The sequence below is a fragment of the Macrotis lagotis genome, chromosome 6 (genome assembly GCF_037893015.1).
Source record: "Macrotis lagotis isolate mMagLag1 chromosome 6, bilby.v1.9.chrom.fasta, whole genome shotgun sequence".
Taxonomy (NCBI): Eukaryota; Metazoa; Chordata; class Mammalia; order Peramelemorphia; family Peramelidae; genus Macrotis; species Macrotis lagotis.
Window position 1 is genome coordinate 189,571,983 of NC_133663.1, and position 20,546 is coordinate 189,592,528.

General features: G+C 34.4%; 1 protein-coding gene across 3 annotated transcripts in view; it reads right to left on the minus strand.

Moving 5' to 3' along the window:
• Positions 1-20,546, minus strand: part of GCC2 (GRIP and coiled-coil domain containing 2) — a 58,152-nt gene that overhangs the window by 15,069 nt on the left and 22,537 nt on the right. For 2 of the 3 annotated variants that reach the window (XM_074192163.1, XM_074192166.1), the window contains 8 exons: positions 18,810-18,974; positions 16,528-16,632; positions 15,776-15,938; positions 14,048-14,148; positions 13,881-13,958; positions 11,825-11,962; positions 7,197-7,318; positions 495-671 (listed from right to left, as the gene is read on the minus strand). In XM_074192163.1, coding sequence (XP_074048264.1) covers positions 495-671; positions 7,197-7,318; positions 11,825-11,962; positions 13,881-13,958; positions 14,048-14,148; positions 15,776-15,938; positions 16,528-16,632; positions 18,810-18,974 — 1,049 coding nt within the window. Of the gene's footprint in view, positions 1-494; positions 672-4,170; positions 6,524-7,196; positions 7,319-11,824; positions 11,963-13,880; positions 13,959-14,047; positions 14,149-15,775; positions 15,939-16,527; positions 16,633-18,809; positions 18,975-20,546 lie in introns of those variants that run through there. The other variant, XM_074192165.1, reaches the window with a different exon arrangement.

Sequence of the window (20,546 nt, forward strand, 5' to 3'; positions counted from 1 at the left end):
TGTGATCTCTGGAATCTAATATTTCTAGGCTTCAGTTGCCTTATCCATAAAACAATCTGGATTAGATAAGCTCTTGAATCCCTTTTCTAGTTCTAGATCTGTAATTCTAATGAATGGATAATTTGCAAATATATAAACAACATACTAACGATGAGCTTAATTTGTCTTGATAATTTCCAATACTAAATTATAATGACAAAATTGCCACCAAATTGTTAAAAGCTCTTATTTTATAGAATTTTGTTAGCTCTTTAGTTAGATAGCTAGGTGGTGCAGGAGGACTCATTTTTCCGAGTTCAAATCTGGTCTCAGACACTTACTAGCCTGTTTGCCTCAGTTTCTTCCTCTGTAAAATGAGCTGGAGAAGGAAATGCAAACCATTCCAGTATCTTTACCAAGAAAACCTCAAATGGGGTCATGAAGAATTGAAAACAACTGAATTGAACTGAATTGACTGTATGATATGTAAACTCAAAAGAAAAAACTCAACATACTTTTCTCGGAGTTCGGCTTCTTTTGCAACTGTCTCCTGTAGCATTTTATTGTGCCTTTCAAGCAGAGTATCATGTTCAGACTGTAAAACTTGCAGTTCAGATGCATTGGACTGTAAATTATTCTGGGTCTCTTGCAATTTCATTTTTAGTTGGTCTATTATTGTTTCTAGATGCTGTCTGAAGGAAAAAAAGGAGGAAATATGTCGTTGGTTTTGAAATATATTTTACTTTCTACAATTCAACTCCTAATAATAAGTTGTTCAGTCATATCTTCAGGAGAAGGTACTTGGGCAGAGATAGATATCACAATGGAGAAATTATAACACATTTATTGACATTTCAATGACAATTTGGGGCATACAAAATATCCTTGAGAATATTTTCTATCAGAAAAGATTCAATAATATGATAGTACCAAAAGAATTTATTTGAAGTAACATGATCATGCCATGAATGAAATAAAAATGTCTCTAAAGTTTGCTGAGCACAACCCGGGGTGATACTATAATAGGAGAGATAATGGTATGTTAAGATAGGGTAAAAGTAAAAGAGTAAGAAAAAATAACTTGTTTTTTAAATTCTACCTTCAGAAAAGGTTAATACATAAGAAAATAAGAAAAATAATAAATAAGAATATGGATAGGAAAGAAAAAATTCAACACAGCTACGATTTATTATTTGACCTCAGAATTCAGATAGGAATAAAATAAACAAATACAGGTACTTTTAGAGCCAGATGAAAACTTAAACAGTTATATTCCACAATTTTTATACATGATGGGTTAGCTGTTATCATTTATCAGTCTGCAGTCTCTGTCAACAGATTTCTAAATAAGAAGTTCTAGAGTTATAAATACACAAACATTCCATGATATTTGATCTTCCTTAGAATACTGAGATCCTAATGGGAAAATTCTTTTGAAATCTGATTCTCTAGTTATAAAAACAAAAACATATGTATCAAAAGAATTCCTGAATCATCTTTTGCTCCAATTTTTTACTTTGGTAATGCAAAAAAGTGATCTGGAAGTATTTAAATCATATAAAATTTCAATATGATTAATAGAGATGCACATTAAAAAGAAACAGATAATTAAGAAAATTTATTTCTTGACCAAAATTAATTTTTCAGTTTAAAATGATTTCAAATATTTATTGAAACTAGACTCAATCATTTCTCAATCTGTATAAAAATGTTTTTAAACTCAACATTTTAAAGTTTGAAAGCCTCATCCCAAAGAAATTTCAATGTTTGCATTTTTAATGCTACAAGTTCAACATTAAGCCATTTAACAAAGAACAGAGTATATCATATATTTACAAGAAAGATCTAAATGTTCATGCAGTCATCTTTAATTCCATTGTTCCCTGCCCAAATTATAACAGTGCTTTTTTTTAGTTTTTTTTTTTGCAAGGCAAATGGGGTTAAGTGGCTTGCCCAAGGGCACACAGCTAGGTAATTATTAAGTGTCTGAGACTGGATTTGAACCCAGGTACTCCTGACTCCAAGGGCGGTGCTTTATCCACTATGCCACCTAGCCGCCCCAGCATAGTGCTTTAAATGGCCAAGTTTTTTATTGTCCTTGATAAGCAGTAAAACAAAGGATGTATTTTCTCATTGGTCTGGCTTTGGGATCCACTTTCCCACCAAAATTAAGATTATGTGAAATTTGAGTATGGCCTAGACTTACTATTAATATACATAAAGTTTGCTAATGTTTTCTTTCTTTTTTTTTTTGCAAGGCAATGGGGGTGAGTGGCTTGTCCAAGGCCACACAGCTAGGTAATTATTAAGTGTCTGAGGCTGGATTTGAACTCAAGAACTCTTGACTCCAGGGCCTATACTCTATCCACTGCGCCACCTAGCCGCCCCTGCTAAGTGTTCTTTCAAAGAAATTTCATTTTAGGAGTAATGATCAGCATTTGGAAATATCCTAATACATATTTTTACCAATATGCAATTGTTTTTAAAAAGAAAAATATTTTATGCGGAACACTAAAACAAAAAAATGAATAAAAGGAACAAAAAGAGAAAATACTCTGTGGAGGTATAAATCTCCATTTTGTATTCTTTGCTTTAAAATAAACACACACATATGTGTTTATTATATGCACATATATATGTATACATACATGAAATTAAAAAATCTAGACATTAATGGACAACACTACTCCAATTATAAAACAGGAAAAAAAAACCCAAGAAAGCTTTTGACTAATAAGCACCATCAAATAAAACTCACACAAGGCCTATGTCCAAATATGTCTTTTTCTTCACCAAGTGTGAATTACCTTTCTCCATGAAAGTGAATAACATAGTTCATCATAGGTCCTTTGAGACACGATTGCTTTAATAGTTCTTAAGTTTTTGTTGTTGTTTTTCTTTACAAAACTGTTCTTTGGGGCAGCTAGGTGGTGCAGTGGATAGAGCATCAGCCCTGGAGTCAGGAGTACCTGAGTTCAAATCTGACCTCAAACACTTCATAATTATCTGTGTGGCCTTGGGCAAGCCACTTAAAAAAAACCTGTTTTTTGTGAAAACTGTTTTCTTGGTTCTATTCCTTTCATTTATTCATGCCAATTCATGTCTTTTGAGATGTTTTACAGCACAATAATAAACCAATATATTCATATACCACAATTTGTGCAACTATTCCCCAACTCTCTTAAGAGAGTTTTGGATCCAAGTTATTTTCTTTTCTCCTTTTTAAAAGCTCTTTCAGGATTAGGTAGTTTGTGTTGCTTGAGATCATCCTCTCTCCTAGCCCCAACACCTTGTTTCTTTGTTGAGTTTATTTCTATAACTGTTTCAACTATCTTTTTAAATTTCAGTTGAGTGAGGTTCATCTGATGTCTATTCTCCCCATCCTTTTCTCCATATTTTATATTCTTTTCAGACATTCCAATGAAAAAACCAACTATTTTCTTCCCTTTGTTTCTCCTTCCTCAAACAGTATATTTCTTTAATCTTTCCCTTTTCAAACATTCAGAATAGAATCAACGTATTATACCGCAATATATGCAAGGCATATTTTTATTTTTTTTAAATACCACCCCCTTCAGTGTGTTTGCCCTCCTATATCACACCCTCCCCTTTCCTTCCTTTTGTTATTTCCCTCCCCCCCCACTCCCCTTCCCTTCTGTCCCCCTCCCCTTTTAATACTTGAAAGATTAGATGTTTTATAAGTTAACTGAGTATGTGTAAGATGACTGTAAGCCAAGTCTGAGGAGAAGATGATTCAGGTATTTGTCATCTGCTCCCTTCTTCCCCTCTATTACCATAGGTTTTTTGTACCTCTATTCAATCCCCTCCCTCCTCCCATCTCTTTCCTGTCCCCCCTTTTTAAGGAGGTAGTGTTTTTTAGATCATTCTAAGTCATAGAAAATTCTGAGTGTCTGCCCCTTCTAGTTCAGTACATTCGAATAGAGTCAAAATTCCTGAGTTATTATAGTCTTTCTCCCAAGTGGGGTTAAAGCCAGTTACATCTCTTTAAATAGCAGTCTCATGGATAGGTCATGAATGTTCATCCTTTCTAGCTAGGTACATTCTCTCTGTTAGAGTTACAATTCCCAAGATTTATAAGAATCTTTTTCCCCATGCTGGAATATAGCCAATTTCAACTTACTGGATAGCATCTTTTTTCCCCCTTTTACCCCCCCCCTTTTTTACCTTTTCATGTGTCTCTTGAACCTCCTGTTTGATGTCCAAATTTTCTGTTTAGTTCTCGTCTTTTCATCAGAAACATTTGGAATTCTTCCATTTCGTTAAATGTCCATCTTTTTCCCTGGAAGAGGAATCTCAGCTTTCCGGAAAGTACGTTCTTGGCTGCATTCCAAGCTCCCTTGCTCTTCAAAATATCTTGTTCCAGGCCCTTTGATCCCTTAATGTTGATGCAGCCAGCTCCTGTGTGATCCTTACTGTGGCTCCTTGATATTTAAATTGTTTCTTTCTGGCTGCTTGCAGGATTTTCTCTTTTATCTGATAGTTCTGGAATTTGGCCACAACATTGCTTGGTGTTTTCATTTTAGGATCTTTTTCTGGTGGGGATCGATGTACTCTTTCAATAACTACTTTGCCCTCTGGTCCCATGATATCAGGGCAATTTTCCATCACTAGATCCTGTAATATTAAGTCCAGGCTTTTTTCTCTCTTCAATGTTTTCAGGAAGCCCTATAATTTTTTGGTTGCCCCTCCTCGATCTATTCTCTAGGTCAGTGGTTTTGTTGAAGAGTTATTTTACATTTGCTTCTATTTTTTGATTTTGTTTAACTGACTCTTGTCTCATGGAGTCATTAGTTTCTGTAGACTCCATTCTTTTTTGGGGGGGGAGGAGTTTCCTTCATTAACCTTTTGCAACTCCTTTTACAATTGGTCAAGTCTGCTTTTGAAAGAGCTTTCCATTTGACCAGTTGAAGTTTTGAGAAAATTATTTTCTTTTTGCATTTGCCCAATTGAGGATCTGAGAGAATTATTCTCATTTTGTATTTGTCCAGTTGAGGATCTGAGAGATTTATTCTCCTTTGGCATTTGTCCAATTGTACTTTCTAAGGTTTTGTTTTCTTGTTGCAAGGTATTGTCTCTCCTAAAATTTTTAAGCTCCTTATGTCTTCAAGGAAGTCTTTCTGTGCTGAAGACCAGATTGTATTCTCCTCAGAGGTTCTAGGTCTTTCTGAGTTAGGGTCTTTCCCTTCCAAGAATTTTTCTATGGATCCACCTTTCCGCTGACCCTTCTTCATTTTGCTAAGACCTTGAGTTGGGGAGAGGCTGGTTCACAGGGGCTTGGCAGGATCACTAAAGGCTTTACTCACTGAGCGCAGTTTCTCTGGCTGGCCAGTAGGTGTTGGTTGCTTTCTCTGGAGTGTCTGTGACCTGGGTTGAGAGGCCTTCTCCCTTTGCTTGAAGGGAGGGGTTGGAGCTATTGAATTCCTTTGCCTTCAATCAGTGGTGCTCTTTACCCTGGCCTGAGGTCATTCCTCAGCTGGGCTGGTTCTTCTGCTCACACACCTGGGATGATCCTCCCTCTGAGCCCAGACTCACCGGCATGAATTCGTCCAGTGCTGCTGGGGGAGACAAATCCTGAGGTAGATGTTCTTTCTCCTGGCTTTTCTTTCTGGGTTTTGTGGGTCGGATTTCTTTTAAGAGGTTTGTTTCATGTGATAGATGGGGAAAAGATCAGGAGACTTTAGAACTGTGCCTGTCTTTTCTCTGCCATCTTGGCCGGAAGTCCTCCAAGGCATATTTTTAAATTGCCCTTGGAAGAGCTATTTATTTCTTTTCTCCTTAATAACATACAATTTTGCAAATGGCTGATGTGGGAATTTATTTTACCAGACTATGTAGATTTGCTTAGAGGAATGCGATTTTCAGATTTTGTTTCTTTTTTATCTCGGTAGGGGGTAAGAGGGGAAGGGGGTAGTAGGAGGTACAGATTAAGAAAATCTGTAATTTGAAAACAAAATAAATTGTTATTTTAAAAAGAAACTAATTTTCGTTGAATTTTAAAAAAATCTTCTGTTGTGAACTTCAGTATTTGCTGTATAGTTTTATTATAATAGGTTATGTGTGAGTTGGGCAATCTGTCTCCCTTTTATACAGTCATCTTGTAATACTATTCTCAAACACTCAAATAAACCTGATTTCTTAGCTTTGGGAGTTCCCTCTAAGGATGGAGAACATCTGCACCTATCTTTTTTTTTTTAACTACGTTTTCCTAATAGTTGCCACAGGGCAGCCAGGGTGAGTGGGATGGGATCCATCTAATATACTATTAGTTTCCTTGCTTTCTCCTGACAGTGAACACACTAGTAGAATACCATGAATGTGCATCTGTCAACTCTTGCTCTTGCCATTTCACTATCTTCTCCTTTTTATTGTCATACAATCCCAATGACATTCATTATTTCTATTGTCCTTCTTTAAAATTCTTCATTGGTTCTATGAAACAGTTTGCTCATATCCATCATGTGCCTCTCTCTTTGGTGGCCTTTGTAATTTCTTGTAATTTGGAGAAAACCAGTGCATGTCATATCTAACAAGGAACATCAAGAAAATCTCATCATTCACAGGGAATCCCTTCTCAACCTGGATTTTGCCATGGATCTTTTCCTTTACAGGGGTAAATATCTCTGGTGAGTATTTCGCTCCTTGTTTTAGATCTTGCCTAATGTTAATAAACCAGAGGGTCATTGGAGAGGGTAATTTTTGTTTATGTCTTTTAACAACTCCCGAATGACTAAATGTATGGGTAGGAGACACTTTACAGTAGCAAGGAAGTGTTGTGTTCTACCAATGACTCAATTTTTTTTTATTATCACAAAACAATGAACATAATGGGTTCTCTACATTCTCTTTACATTTAATTACAAGATGGCAAAAATATGTTTCTTATTCAGCATCACTTGTGAAAGCCAGCTTGTTTCCTATTAATACCCTCATTGAGAATGTGCTTGATTTATCTAAAATGTATATATGTAAAACTTTAAAAATAAAAAGGAATAAATATTTTATAATGTTTAAAAGAACCATATCCATTTCTTTTATCTAAGAATTTGAATGGCTTACTTGGAAAGTAAAAGGAAATAGATTTTTTAGTTAACTGTTAATTTGGTCAAACTCAGAAGGTTTTTAATCTAACATTTTACTCCTTATTTTGTTGCCTTTGTTGATAGTAATTTCTTTTATAGTAAAAATGAAAAAGTTACCTTTCTTGTTTGGTTCCTTCTGTTTCACTCTGAGACAAAGATTTATTTTTTTGTTGTTTTAAAACATTATGAACTCGGACTTTGTAGCTCTCAAATTCAGAGGTAATGACAGCTTGCTCTGCCTATAACATTTAAAATGGAAACAAAAAAAAAAAGAAAAATATTTGGTTTCAAATATAACATATTAGGTCTTTTGTATTAACGGGATTTATGTACAAAGTGGAAAACCTTGTGTAAAAAATGGAAAAACTTGTGTAAGTTGGGGAGTACACAGGAAAAGAAATACTCTTATCCTCAGAATTAATTTTTATTAAATTCTAACACAAAATTTATTTTGAATTTTAATTTTCTAAGCTTATAAAAGACATGAGTTCTTTAAAAAGAGTTTATGTCCCCTTATGATGTCCTTGACTCTGATGAGCACTGAACCTCTTTGGGCTTCAATCTCAGACTCGATAAAATAAAAGGTTTAAAGGTGATTTCTAAGGTTTCTTCCAGTACTAACATTCTATGCTTCCAACAACAGAAATTTAATTGAAAACTTACAGGCTTAATACACTATTTTTTCAATCTTCAGGATTTTTTTTCAAGCTTATTCACTGTCACAATGCTAATATGAGAGGAATAGTAGTATAGCAAACAGAGTGTTTTGGTATGAGGAAGTCTAACTGATGACATTCTGGCTTAACAACCTCCAATTAGGAAACTTTTTAAGATAACAAGTTACAGATCAAGTGCTGATCTGCACTGGTAAAGGGAGTTTCCTTGCCAATAAATCAATGAAATCACAGACCCAATCCAAACAATTCTTTTTTAAAGAAATAATTAGAATACAGAGATATCAAACCATTTACTACAGAATATAAAGAGGGATATGAGTAGATTAGAAATGATTCCAATGATAAATTTAATTCATAGAACACACTGGCTTATAGTTTAAGTCAAGTCAAGAAGCATTTATTAAGTGCCTTTTATTTGCCAGACATTAAATATTAACTATGTTGGACATAAAAAGAAAAAATTTCCTCAAGGACCTCACAATCTAATGAGGGAGACAACATGCAGAGACTACAAGCAAGATATGTACAGTGTAAAATGCAGAAAATCCTACAGGGAATACAATAGTGTTAAAGGACATAGGAAAAGGTTCCTTGCAGAAATCAGGAGATCAAGTACCCTGGGTAAAAAAGAGCATGGAGGGCCAATCACTGGATTTCAGAGTACATAGAGGGGAGTAAAGAAACTGAAAAGGTAGCAAAAGATCTAGTGATGAAGGATGTTAAAAGTCAAATAAAAGATTTTGTAACTGATCCTGGAAACAAGAGGTAAGGAAAGGTGACACAGTCAAATCTGTACTTTAAGAAGGTGACTCTGATAGCTGAGTGGAATAATAGAATTTTGAGGGAAAGATAATGAATTAATTGAGGACATGTTGAGTTTAATATATCTGGGAGACATCCAGTTTGAGATGTCTAACAGAGTTGAAGATGTGAGATTGGAGATCAGGGGAAAGGTGAGGGCTGGACAAATAGATCTGACAATTATCTGCATAGAGATCATAACCTGAATACAGGATAGTTGATGAAAATACTAAGAGAAATTCTATAAAGGGAGAAAAGAAGAGGACCCAGGACAAAACTTTGGATGATATTTATTTAGTGGGAAATATTTAAATCAAGATTTAGCAAGAAATATGTTGTAATCCAATAGATGGAAGGAGAATTAGGGGAGAACAGGATCATGAAAATCCAGAGAGAAGAGAATATGAAAATGAAGAGGTATTATTTGTTACTTTGTCAATAAAGAGATCATTTGGTAACTCTGGAGAAAACAATTTCAGATAAATGATTAGGTCAGACTGTGGTTAGAAAGTGAGAGGAAAGAAAGTAGAGAGATGGATTGTATTTTAGTCATGAATTTTAGTGATGAAAAGGAGGCAATATATAAGATAATACCTACTGGACTTAATAGATTAAATGAGGTTTTTTTTCCCCTTGAAGATTTTATTTATTTTGAGTTTCACAATTTTTCCTCTAATCTTACTTCCCTCCCCCCACCCCCCACAGAAGGCAATTTACCAATCTTTACATTGTTTCCATGGTATACATTGATCCAAATTGAATGTGATGAGAGAGAAATCATATCCTTAAGGAAGAAACATAAAGTGTAAGAGATAGCAAGATCAGACAATAAAATATCAGTTTTTTCCCCTAAATTAAATAGTCCTTGGTCTTTGTTCCAACTCCACAGTTCTTTCTCTGGATACAGATGGTATTCTTCATTGCAGACAGCCTCAAATTGTCCCTGATTGTTGCACTGATGGAACGAGCAAGTCCATCAAGGTTATTATTGTCCCTATGATGCTGTTAGGGTGTACAGTGTTTTTCTGGTTCTGCTCATCTCACTCAGCATCAGTTCATGCATCCCTCCAGGCTTCCCTGAATTCCCAATCCTCCTGGTTTCTAAAAAAACAATAGTGTTCTATGACATACCACAGTTTGATGCACTAAATGAGGTCTTTTTGGAGATGAAGGAGAAATAGCTGCATTTATTTGTAGCAGGGAAGCAGTCATTAGTTAGGGAAAGAATGAAGATAAATGTAAATGGGGATAATAGAGCAGGCAATCTGCTAGAGAAAATGGAATGGTATTGAGGAGTTTGCCTTGGCAAGGAAAAGAATTGTTTTTTTCTGTGCATACCCTTTGATCCAGCAATACCACTACTAAGTCTATACCCTGAAGAGATTATGAAAAGGGGTAAAAACATCACTTGAACAAAAATATTCATAGCAGTCCTGTTTGTGGTGGCAAAGAATTGGAAACTGAGTGAATGTCTATCAATTGGGGAACGGCTTAATAAACTATGGTATATGCATGTCATGGAACACTATTATTCTATTAGAAGCCAAAGGGATGGGAGTTCAGGGAAGCCTGGAAGGATTTGCATGAACTGATGCTGAACGAGATGAGCAGAACCAGAAGAACACTGTACACCTTACCAGCAACATGGGGTTGATAATCAACCTTAATGGACTTGCTCATTCCATCAGTGCAACAATCAGGCACAATTTTGGTGTATCTGTGATGGAGAATACCATCTGTATGCAGAGAAAAACTTATGATGGAGTTTGAACAAAGACCAAAGACTGTTACCTTTAATTAAAAAAAAAAACATTATCTTATTATGTAATTTTGCTATCTCTTATACTTTATTTTTTCCCCCTTAAAGCTATGATTTCTCTCTCATCACATTCAACTTGTATCAGTATATACCATGGAAGCAATGTAAAGACTAAAAGAATGCCTTCTGTGGGGGGTGGGGAGAAGAAGTGAGATTGGGGGAAAACTAAAATTCTAAATAAATAAGTAATTTTTTTTGAGGGGGGGGCAAGGCAAATGGGGTTAAGTGGCTTGCCCAAGGCCACACAGCCAGGTAATTATTAAGTGTCTGAGGCCGGATTTGAAGTCAGGTACTTCTGACTTCAGGGCCGGTGCTCTATCCACTGCGCCACCTAGCTGCCCCTATAAATAAATTAAAAAAAAAAAAGAATTGTCTTTTTCATGTGAGTCACTATTCACTACTCTTTAAAAATTTTTTTATTTAATATTTATTCTCATTTTGTACATTTTTTATACATTAATAAAATATTAATAAAATAGGGGCAGCTAGGTGGCGTAGTGGATAGAGCACCGGCCCTGGAGTCAGTAGTACCTGGGTTCAAATCCGGCCTCAGACACTTAATAATTACCTGGCTGTGTGGCCTTGGGCAAGCCACTTAACCCCATTTGCCTTGCAAAAAAACTAAAAAACAAAAAAACCCCAAACAAACCTAAAAAAAAGAGTAAACAAAATACCTCCTCCCCCCATAAATATAGACTCACTTGAGTGATAAAGTAAAGGGGAGAGAAAAAAAATTAAAAAAAAATGATAGTAATAATTGTAGGTATGACCAGGTGGTGCAATGGACAGAGCACCAGCCCTGGAGCACTTGAATTGCTTCTCAGAAGAATATTAGGAATTAGAAGGATCTAAGAATGAGTAGATATCAATCAACCACTAAGCATTTATTTAGTATTCACTATGTATGATCCTTCATTTGAAAGGATCAAATAAAAGAAATTAATTTTCCTTACTTAAATGTTTTATCATCTTTTGAATAATCTTTTAGGATTCAATAATTTTGACTCATAGCTAAAGTTCAATGCAAAACACTATTCCTATTCTATATTTATACCTTCTGATTTTCCTTTTCAAACTTACAATATTGGATACTTCCATGAACAAGGGCAGAATGATCTTTACTTTTGAAGGAATTGATAGAATGAAAACAGCAAGTCCTCTGAGTTAATGTTAGCTACATGAAGAACACTATGAAATATTCCCCCTTTATACAAATTTGCTTTAGAATGTTAACTGGTGTACCAACTAGAAAAATAATTATGATTCTTAATAAGAGAAAATTCAGAAGACAAAAATGCTCATGTTTAAAGATTCCATTTAGGGATTTTTTAATGTAATTTTAAGTAATTTGGTTCTACTCTAAAATAAAGGAAATTCATTTGAATAATTAAGAAACAATAAAGAACAAATATCGGGTAGCAAGTTCAATTCTATTTTGTATAAAGTACCTTAGCTGTGTTGCATTCTGCTTGCAGAATTGTCATTTTCTGATGGCAAGAACTCAGAGTACGTTGGTATTGCTCCATAGAAGTCCTCAGTTGTTCCTGGATTTTGTGTTTCTCTGATGTTAATTCAGCTACCTGAATCTAAAATAATATTCTTGTTTCAAAATACTGGTAGGAAATAAATTTCTCATTGATTAAATTTACTGAGTCAATCACCAAGGCATTTGGAAAACTGTTTTAAAACAGGCTGTAGTTATAAAAAAGATGCATCTGAAACTAAGAGACAAGATTTAAAGACTTCATTTCATTAGTGAATAAATGTTTTGTTTTGTTTTTTAGGTTTTTAACAAGGCAATGGGGTTAAATGGCTTGCCACACAGCTAGGTAATTATTAAGTGTCTGAGAACGGATGTGAACTCAGGTATTCCTGACTCCAGAGTTGGTGCTCTATCCACTGTGCCACCTAGCTGCCCCTAATAGTGAATAAAGTATAATTTTAAAATTGGCTATTAATTGCTAATAAAGAAACTAGGTCAAAAAGAAATAAACTCCCCAGAAGAATAATTATTGGTTATATAGATACAAACAAGAAACTATCTGTTTGCTTTTAAAACTTATGATTTACAAATTAAATTTTAGTCTCTGAGGGTTTGGTCTCTTAATACTCCAGCAGCAAGCCAGAAGACTGGGCTCTAAGGCACCCTCTTGTGGTTTGTTACTGCCCTCCCTCTCTGGGTTTGTAGTTTCTTCACATTCAAGGTTAAATTGCAAAAAAGGATTTTTTTCCTTTTCACCCCTGCTCAGCTCCTGAAAACTATATCCCTTTAAGGCATTTTAAAGGATTTTGCTACTATCACCAAAATAATAAATAAATGTTAAAAGATTATAGTTTCCGAAATGATAAGCCTGCTCCTATTTTTGAGTTCTGAAGGTTAAGATTAAAGCCATATTGTTTCTTAGTCATACCCTCTAGACTCTGGAAGAAGCTGACACAACCCTGTTTTATAGCTGATATATCAATATTTTTAAGCTGACATAAATTAGACTTGGCAATAATGATATATGTCACAGTCTAGTAAGAATCTTCTCCAAATAGTGTCAGGTGTAGGAAGTCCATGCCTAAGGCAGAGATGCTCTCCTTCTCCCAGAAAGAAGAACCCTTTTTTCTTGGATTTCAGTCTTACAAAGAATTAATGAATGTCTCCCCTCATCCTATATCACTCTGACTACAGACCAAATTAAGACTGTCTATCCCTGGGCTTCCCAGACAATAAAACTCTTTCATATTCCTCAAAATTTTGCCTCAACTTTGACCTTCGGCTTTGGCAGTCTTCAATTTATACACACACACACACACACACACACACACGTATATATACATATGTATATACATATGTGTATATATACATATATACACACACACACATATGTATACCCTTGAGATTTCAAATACTCTTGATCTTAGATAATGTACTCTTCTCCTCTGATTCATCTTTCTCTCCAAGCTGATCTGTCTTACATGAACTTGCTAGCTACTTTTAATAATTGTTTCTACTTTTATTGGTGAAATCTTTTTTCTTCACCAAATTGTTCTTGTTATGGGTCTAGGAAACCTCTTCTCTGGAGGTCAATGGGATGAGGAACAGGCAATTTAAGCTACCATTCATGCTGCCTTCTATGGAGTTCCAATACCTGATATTTTGCTAGGTTTCACAACAGGGATGGGGAAAAGTTTGGCACATAAAATTAATAAGCAAAAAATTCCCTCCATCAGAAAAAATATTAGTTTGGAAACATGTTTATTTAGTTTTATATAGTATATCATTGTAGCTTTTCAAATTTTTTTTAAAACAGACATTTAAATTCTTTGTAAGCAGTATATTTACAATCTGTTGAAAATATAAATGCTAAGCAATTACTCTCTCACTCTAGTTCAAAACATTAAAAACACCCAGTACATAGATTGAAAACTTTTGCTTAATAAAAGTTGACTATTTAGGAGCATGCATACATCTCCCAACTTTCCAAGGAAAAAATTTATTATTTAAATGAATCTTACTTTATAGACTTCGATTTGCTGCTGGCTTGCTTCCAGTTCACCTTTTAAAGATGACTGAAGAATTAGTTGGTTGGTTTCCTAAAGAATGAAAATTTTAGTTAATTTCCAAAAAGCTAACAAATGGGTTAAAAGACTTATTAAAATAAAAATATTAAGAAATAACGTACAGTTTGTTTTGAATCTGCTAGTTCTTTTTTGGTTTTCACTAGTATTTGCTTGATTTTTGTGTTTTTATCCTCAGCTTGTTGCATTGAACACTGAAGTGAACCTAGTATAGGAAAACAAGTTTTAGAAGAAAAAATTAAAAGCGACAATTCACCATAAAATCAATTATAACTTTTTAAAAAACAAAAACTTTTTTATGTTCTGAAGAATAATTGTTACCAGTGAATTTAAGCAAAGTTATTACTTGCTGCTCCTCTTTTGTAGTTTTCACATTTTATTGTCAGAATATTGCCTTGGGAAAATATCTTTTGATATAATGACCTTCATGCAGTTGTATAGTTAGAATGGCTTACACTTCCCCAAATGTATGAAAGGTATAAATGGCATATCTAATAAACATAAATTTTTAAGTGTATATTCATTCCTCTATCACAATTCAGATCCTAGGTAATGCACATGTGACAAGTTTTACTGGATTTTTTCAATCCTACACCTTTCATCTCTTTCCTTTTCCTACATCTCTGATGTAAAGTATAGGGCTTTATCCTACCCTATCCATGTTTGATTTAGTATAAGTTTTTTAATTTTTTTTCCTGTTTTCACTATCTCTCCCTGCCTATAGTCTGTCATTAGATAAATATTCTGGACTAGATGGTTCCTAAGATCTCACTTCTTTCAAAATCTACTACTTAATATGTCCCTTCCCCCCCCCCCCCGCTCAAAATCCTTCAAAAGCTTGAAAAAATTCCAATTAGCTAAAAAATGAAAATCAAATTCCTCTTGCGGGTATTCAAGGCCTTTCACAGGCCATACACACTTTTCCAATTTTACTGCCAATACTTTTTTCATCTCATTTCCTATTTTATTACTTCGTTGCATAAATTCTGTACATTAAAGCCAAATCTGTCTTCTCTACAATGTTTTTCAGACACACCATGTTCATTTCTTCCTCCAAACCTTTATTTACAATACATTCTCTATTTTCCAGTTCAAGATCACTTTCTGTGCATGAGTGTCTCAAACATTCTAATACTTTTTGATCTCTCCAATTCTGAGTTCCTCTATCATGTATTTTCAGTAATCACAGTTTAGCTTTGCTCATATTTTATCCTGCAATATAATTTAAATTTTCACCAATGCATGTCTTGAATCTCTAGCTAGACTGTAAGTTCCTTAGTTCCTTAAATTCAGGTGTATTATTTCGTGCTTCCTTCATAGTACATGTTACCCTACATGATAGGAGAACATTGATTATATATATAAAATCTTAAATCTCATTCCTTTAACAAATTCTGAAATTGAAAGAACTAGTTGATAAAATCATAGAACTGCTAAGTTAAAAAGGAACTGAAGTAATTTATTTCAAATATTATCTTAGAAATGAATCTAATTATAAAATTCTGATAGTCATACACCTCTACCTGATTCTAATGATGTGAGATCCTAAGGCAGCCCAATGCTCTAAGTATTAGGGAAGCTTTGCCTTACAAAGAGATAAAGCTGATTTCATTTCTACCCATTGGCTACCAAGGACAGAAACAGGATCAACAGTTTAATCCTTCTCCCACTTGATAGCCTGCAAAATATTTGAAGACAACAGCCAAGTTCACTTTAGGTCTTCTCCAGATTTAACATGTCTTTCCAGTGTCACCTTTTCCCTTCAGCCAATCCTTGCACGGTCTGTTTTCAAGTTATAAGTAAAGAGAAAAGTGAGTTTACATTTTACTCACTCATTTCTTCCTGTAGGGTTTCTTGTTTTTGTTTATAAATTTTAATTTCTTGTTCTAAATCTTCAATTCTGTTGTTTTTATCAGAAATTTTTTGGTTCAATTCTTTCACTAAACGTTCATAATCTGCTATTTCCATGTCCATCAATGTGGTTTGCTGAGCATCCTGCATATTTTGTATATAGAAGATCCACACAAAATTCCAAATCAGTTCAAAACTGTTTTAATTATTAAAAAAAAGTTTATCAGTATAAAGAACATTGAAATCTCTTCAACAAAAGAGGATTCTATATATCAATGCTAAACCAAAGGCTAATTCTTATTCATCTACTTCTAGTTTTTAACAAAACTTTTCTCAGATTTATCCTAGTTTTATATTTCTATACTACTTCTTTTGTTCTTTTACTATAAAATAATTCTCCCCTAAATATTTCTATTAATTATTATTAAATTGTGTGATTCTTACTGGGTTTTCCATGGTCATTCATATTTTTCAAAAATAGATAAATTCAATGTTCACAAGTTGAAAATTGAAAAGTTATAAAGGCAGAATTTTTACAAGAAGGTAGGTACTTTCAGAGACTGCATCAATTCTTTCATTTTTATGAGGGTACTATTTTAGAAATAACATTTTATATAACATTAATTTAAAACTTAAAAGAGCTTATAAAATGTTTCTTCTTTAAACTACTGGGAGTATTTTGGTACTGTAAATAATTGGTTTACAAAATTTAACTAAATAGGCTTAATTTTACCTTCCTAACCATCTCCAACTCTTGCATGGTTTTCTGAAGATGTTTCTTCTCCTTTTGAATTTGTACCTGAAGCTCTTCAAGGTCCTTTAAAGTATTAGTATGCTCCTAAAAATCAGAATAAAACCATTAAAAAGGCATTTGCAACACTGTGATTTCAGTGGTATGAAGGACTCCCAGATATGGAAACTACCTCTACCAATGCAGGTTGGTACTTTTCCTGTAATTTACAACCTTGGAGAATTGCCTGGGAGACTAAGAGGTTATAGAGATTGGAAAAGGATCACATAACTAGTATGTCTGGGATCTCAGGTCAATTCTCTATCCACTAATTGACTTTTACCTTTCAGACACTTTATAGAAATGTTCAAATTTATATTTAAACTCATCTATATTTGTTGATTTTAGCCAGCATATTAATTTCTTACCTTCAATTACATAAAATCATAACCCTTATATGAAAATCAACATTTGGCAAATATTCAACATTTAATGAATGCCATTTTATATTTTCTTACCATTTTCTCAGAGTCTTTCTTTCATTTAAGCAATTCATGAATAAACATTTAGCTCACAACCAAAATCAGAGAATATTAAAACTAGAAGAGAAAAAGCTCAGAGATCATTTAGTCCAAAGCTTAATCTACACATTATTCCCTTCAACAATATCAATATCTTCTTCGGAATGACTTCAATAATAGGGACCATAATCTTTTTTTTTAAGCTTTTGCAAGGCAAACGGGGTTGAGTGGCTTGCCCAAGGCCACACAGCTAGGTAATTATTAAGTGTCTGAGACCGGATTTGAACTCAGGTACTCCTGACTCCAAGGCCGGTGCTTTATCCATTACACCACCTAGCTACCCAGGACCATAATCTTTTAAGATGCCTGTTACAGTTTTTTGGATACCTCTAATTATTTCCAGTTGTTCCTTATAGAAAGCTGAAACCTGCAGTCCATTAACTTCTATCTAGTTCTCCCATTCTGGAGCTTTAAAGTCTGTAGACTCTCTCTAGGAGACACAACAGATCTTCAAATATTTAGAGATAACTCTTAAGTCTAATCTCCCTTTTCCTAGACTCTAGGGTCACCTCCAGTTATCCTGACTCAAATTTGGTCAATTGGACCCTAAAGGAGAAAGTGAGGCTAATGACTTAGCACAGCACCGCCTCACTCAAATCCAATTCACCTGCACTGTCTTGGTATCATCTCCCTGATGTCATAGTCTTCTTTGAGAATAAAGGACAAAAAAATATCAATTTTATAGGTCAAGACTTGAATGTCTTGCAATTCACATCTGTTGCTTTATTTTTTTTTTCCTCATGAAATGCTAATCTTTCCAAATCTCTCAAATCTTGCACTGGTGCAGCTAAAGTTTTTGAACCTGAGAAGACTTCACATTACTAATAATTTTTATTATTTGGTTTGCTCAATTATTCTAGTTTTTCAAGACATTTATTAGATTCCAGTTCTGTAATGTAAAACAGTACTCCCTCCATACTTCTGTGTTATTGTAATATTTTTGTAGACACATGCCAATTAGTGCCAACTTTAAAATTACTGATAAAAATGCTGAACAAAAAGGGTCAAGTATACGACCTTCAGGATAATACAGATCCAAAATCACCATTATGTTTCTTCATCTTGTCCACAAGGTCAAACACATTACTTTACATATCTAGGCTTAATTATACATTGCTCTCCTTCATGAATTTTTATCGACTAATCAACTAGCCTTATTGCTATTCCCTACAAAGGCTACTCCATTTCCCATCTCTGTGCCCAAGGAACAGCAAAGGCTGTCACCAAGGTCTGAAATTCACTCTCTCCTCATCACTTCTTATAATTTCTAGTTTCTTTCAAAGCTCAGATTGAGTATCACATTCTACATTAGGACTTTTTTGATTCTACCCAGCTGCTAAAGCCTTTCATGGTCCCAGGTTACCTTATATATATCTATTCTTGTATATATTTATGCACACAAATATTTATCTTTCTCAGTAACAAAACAAGCTCTTAGAGAGTTTGAAGTAAATAAGCTTGGAAAATAGGATCCATTTGATTACTGTCTTTGTATACTCAGTGTTTAACGTAAGAGTAGGCACTTACTGTTTGTTGATTGATTGTACATTATAGTTGCTAAGTTGTTTAAAGGAATATAAGAGACTGTCATCTTACCAAAAATCAAGGATATTGTGTCTACAGAATTCCCTTAATTTACCAACCAAGTAATGTAAAATGAGAATAACAAAACAGATGTATAAATTGACTTTACATTACAATTACCTTTATCTTTTGCTCTTTCTGAAGTTTTTCAGTTTCCAGTTCTTTGTCCACTATGACTTTGGCTCTCTGAATTTCCAAAATCTGGGTTTCTAACATCTTGGCATTAGACTGTAGGGTTTCAATACGAGCTAAGAGATCTTCATTATCAGAGCTCAACTTGTCACACTACAATGACAAATTATTTAGTACTGTTAATAAAGAAATCAATATTACTTTAAAATGCGATGTTGTCTAAGGAAAAACATAGTTGTCCATGTTGGAAATGAAAGCTTCTTTGCTGAATAGCAGTACAAACAGGTTCATGAATAGCTGCTGCACACCTACCCTGAGCAAGCTACCCCGCCCAAAAAGTGACATTGGATGGGGGGGTAAGAACAGATGCCAAATGATCATAAGCTTGACAAGTAAAACCACTCCACTTTAAGGTAAAAATTTCATGAACAATTGTAAAGTATAAAAATAGAGTATACTTGTCAAAATGTCATTGTTGATATTGATAAAACTTTCTATCAGGAAGGAGGGTGAGGGCTGCTATATACACCCTACAAGTAACCAAGGATGTTAGAAAAGTTAGTGTGAGAGTGAAAGAGAACTGGATCTAGAGTGAAGAGGAACTAGGATCAAATCCTACCTCAATCACTACCTGCCTGACCTTAGGAAAGTAAGTCACTTAATCTCTCTGGACCTTGATTTCCTCATTTGCAAAATAAGGGGGGGAGAATTAGATGACTTTTTAAATTTTCTTCTAGTCTTAATCTATGAAAAGCACCCCCCCAAAAAAAACAGCAAAAAAAAAGGAAATAAGTATTACTTAGCACCTACTATATGAATCAAGCACTATGCTAAGTGTTTTATAAATATGACCTCATTTGATTTTTACAGCAACCCTGAGGGGGAGGTGATTTTATTATTATTCTCATTTTATATTTGAAGAAACTGAAACAGGCAGAGGTAAGTGATTTGCTCAGGGTCACACAGTCTCGAAATGCTTCAGATCATATCTAAACTCAAGTTGTTCTGAATCCAGGCTCAGTGTTCTACCTACAGTGTAATGCCTCTTAAAAATAAAGAAGGGGGGGCAGCTAGGTGGTGTAGTGGATAAAGCACCGGCCTTGGAGTCAGGAGTACCTGGGTTCAAATCCGGTCTCAGACAGCTAATAATTACCTAGCTGTGTGGCCTTGGGCAAGCCACTTAACCCCGTTTGCCTTGCAAAAACCAAAAAAAAGAGAAGGGAATGAAAAAATTTAGAGTAAAAATAATGGTGGACAGAGAATTGTTTTAGCTCTATCAATCTTCTAGCAAAAACAAAAAAAAATCTCATTTTTAACTGAATCCTAATTTTGCAATTTACTGCTTTGCTCATGCTGCCTACTTCAGAATTTCTTTCCTCATTTGCAATATGTACTTTCCTTCTTCACAGTGTTGTCATGAGGAATACAGATGTAAAAGTTACTCTGTATACTGTAGGAAAAGGTTTTCTAAATTAGTAATTTAGAAAAGTGACTCATTTATATAGAACTTTAAAGTCTGTAAAGAACTTTTTTCATACCAATCCCTTAGAGTTGAGCAAAGTAGTAGTGCTATATCTTTCCTTCTCCTCTTAAATAAATCCTGAGGTTCTGGCAGGTTAAATGACTTGTTAAGAACCACAGTTGGCAGACATCTAATGCTGGCTTTGAGCACAGGTGTCCTTATTCTGAATCCTAGGCTCTTTCGACACCAACATCTTTGACAGT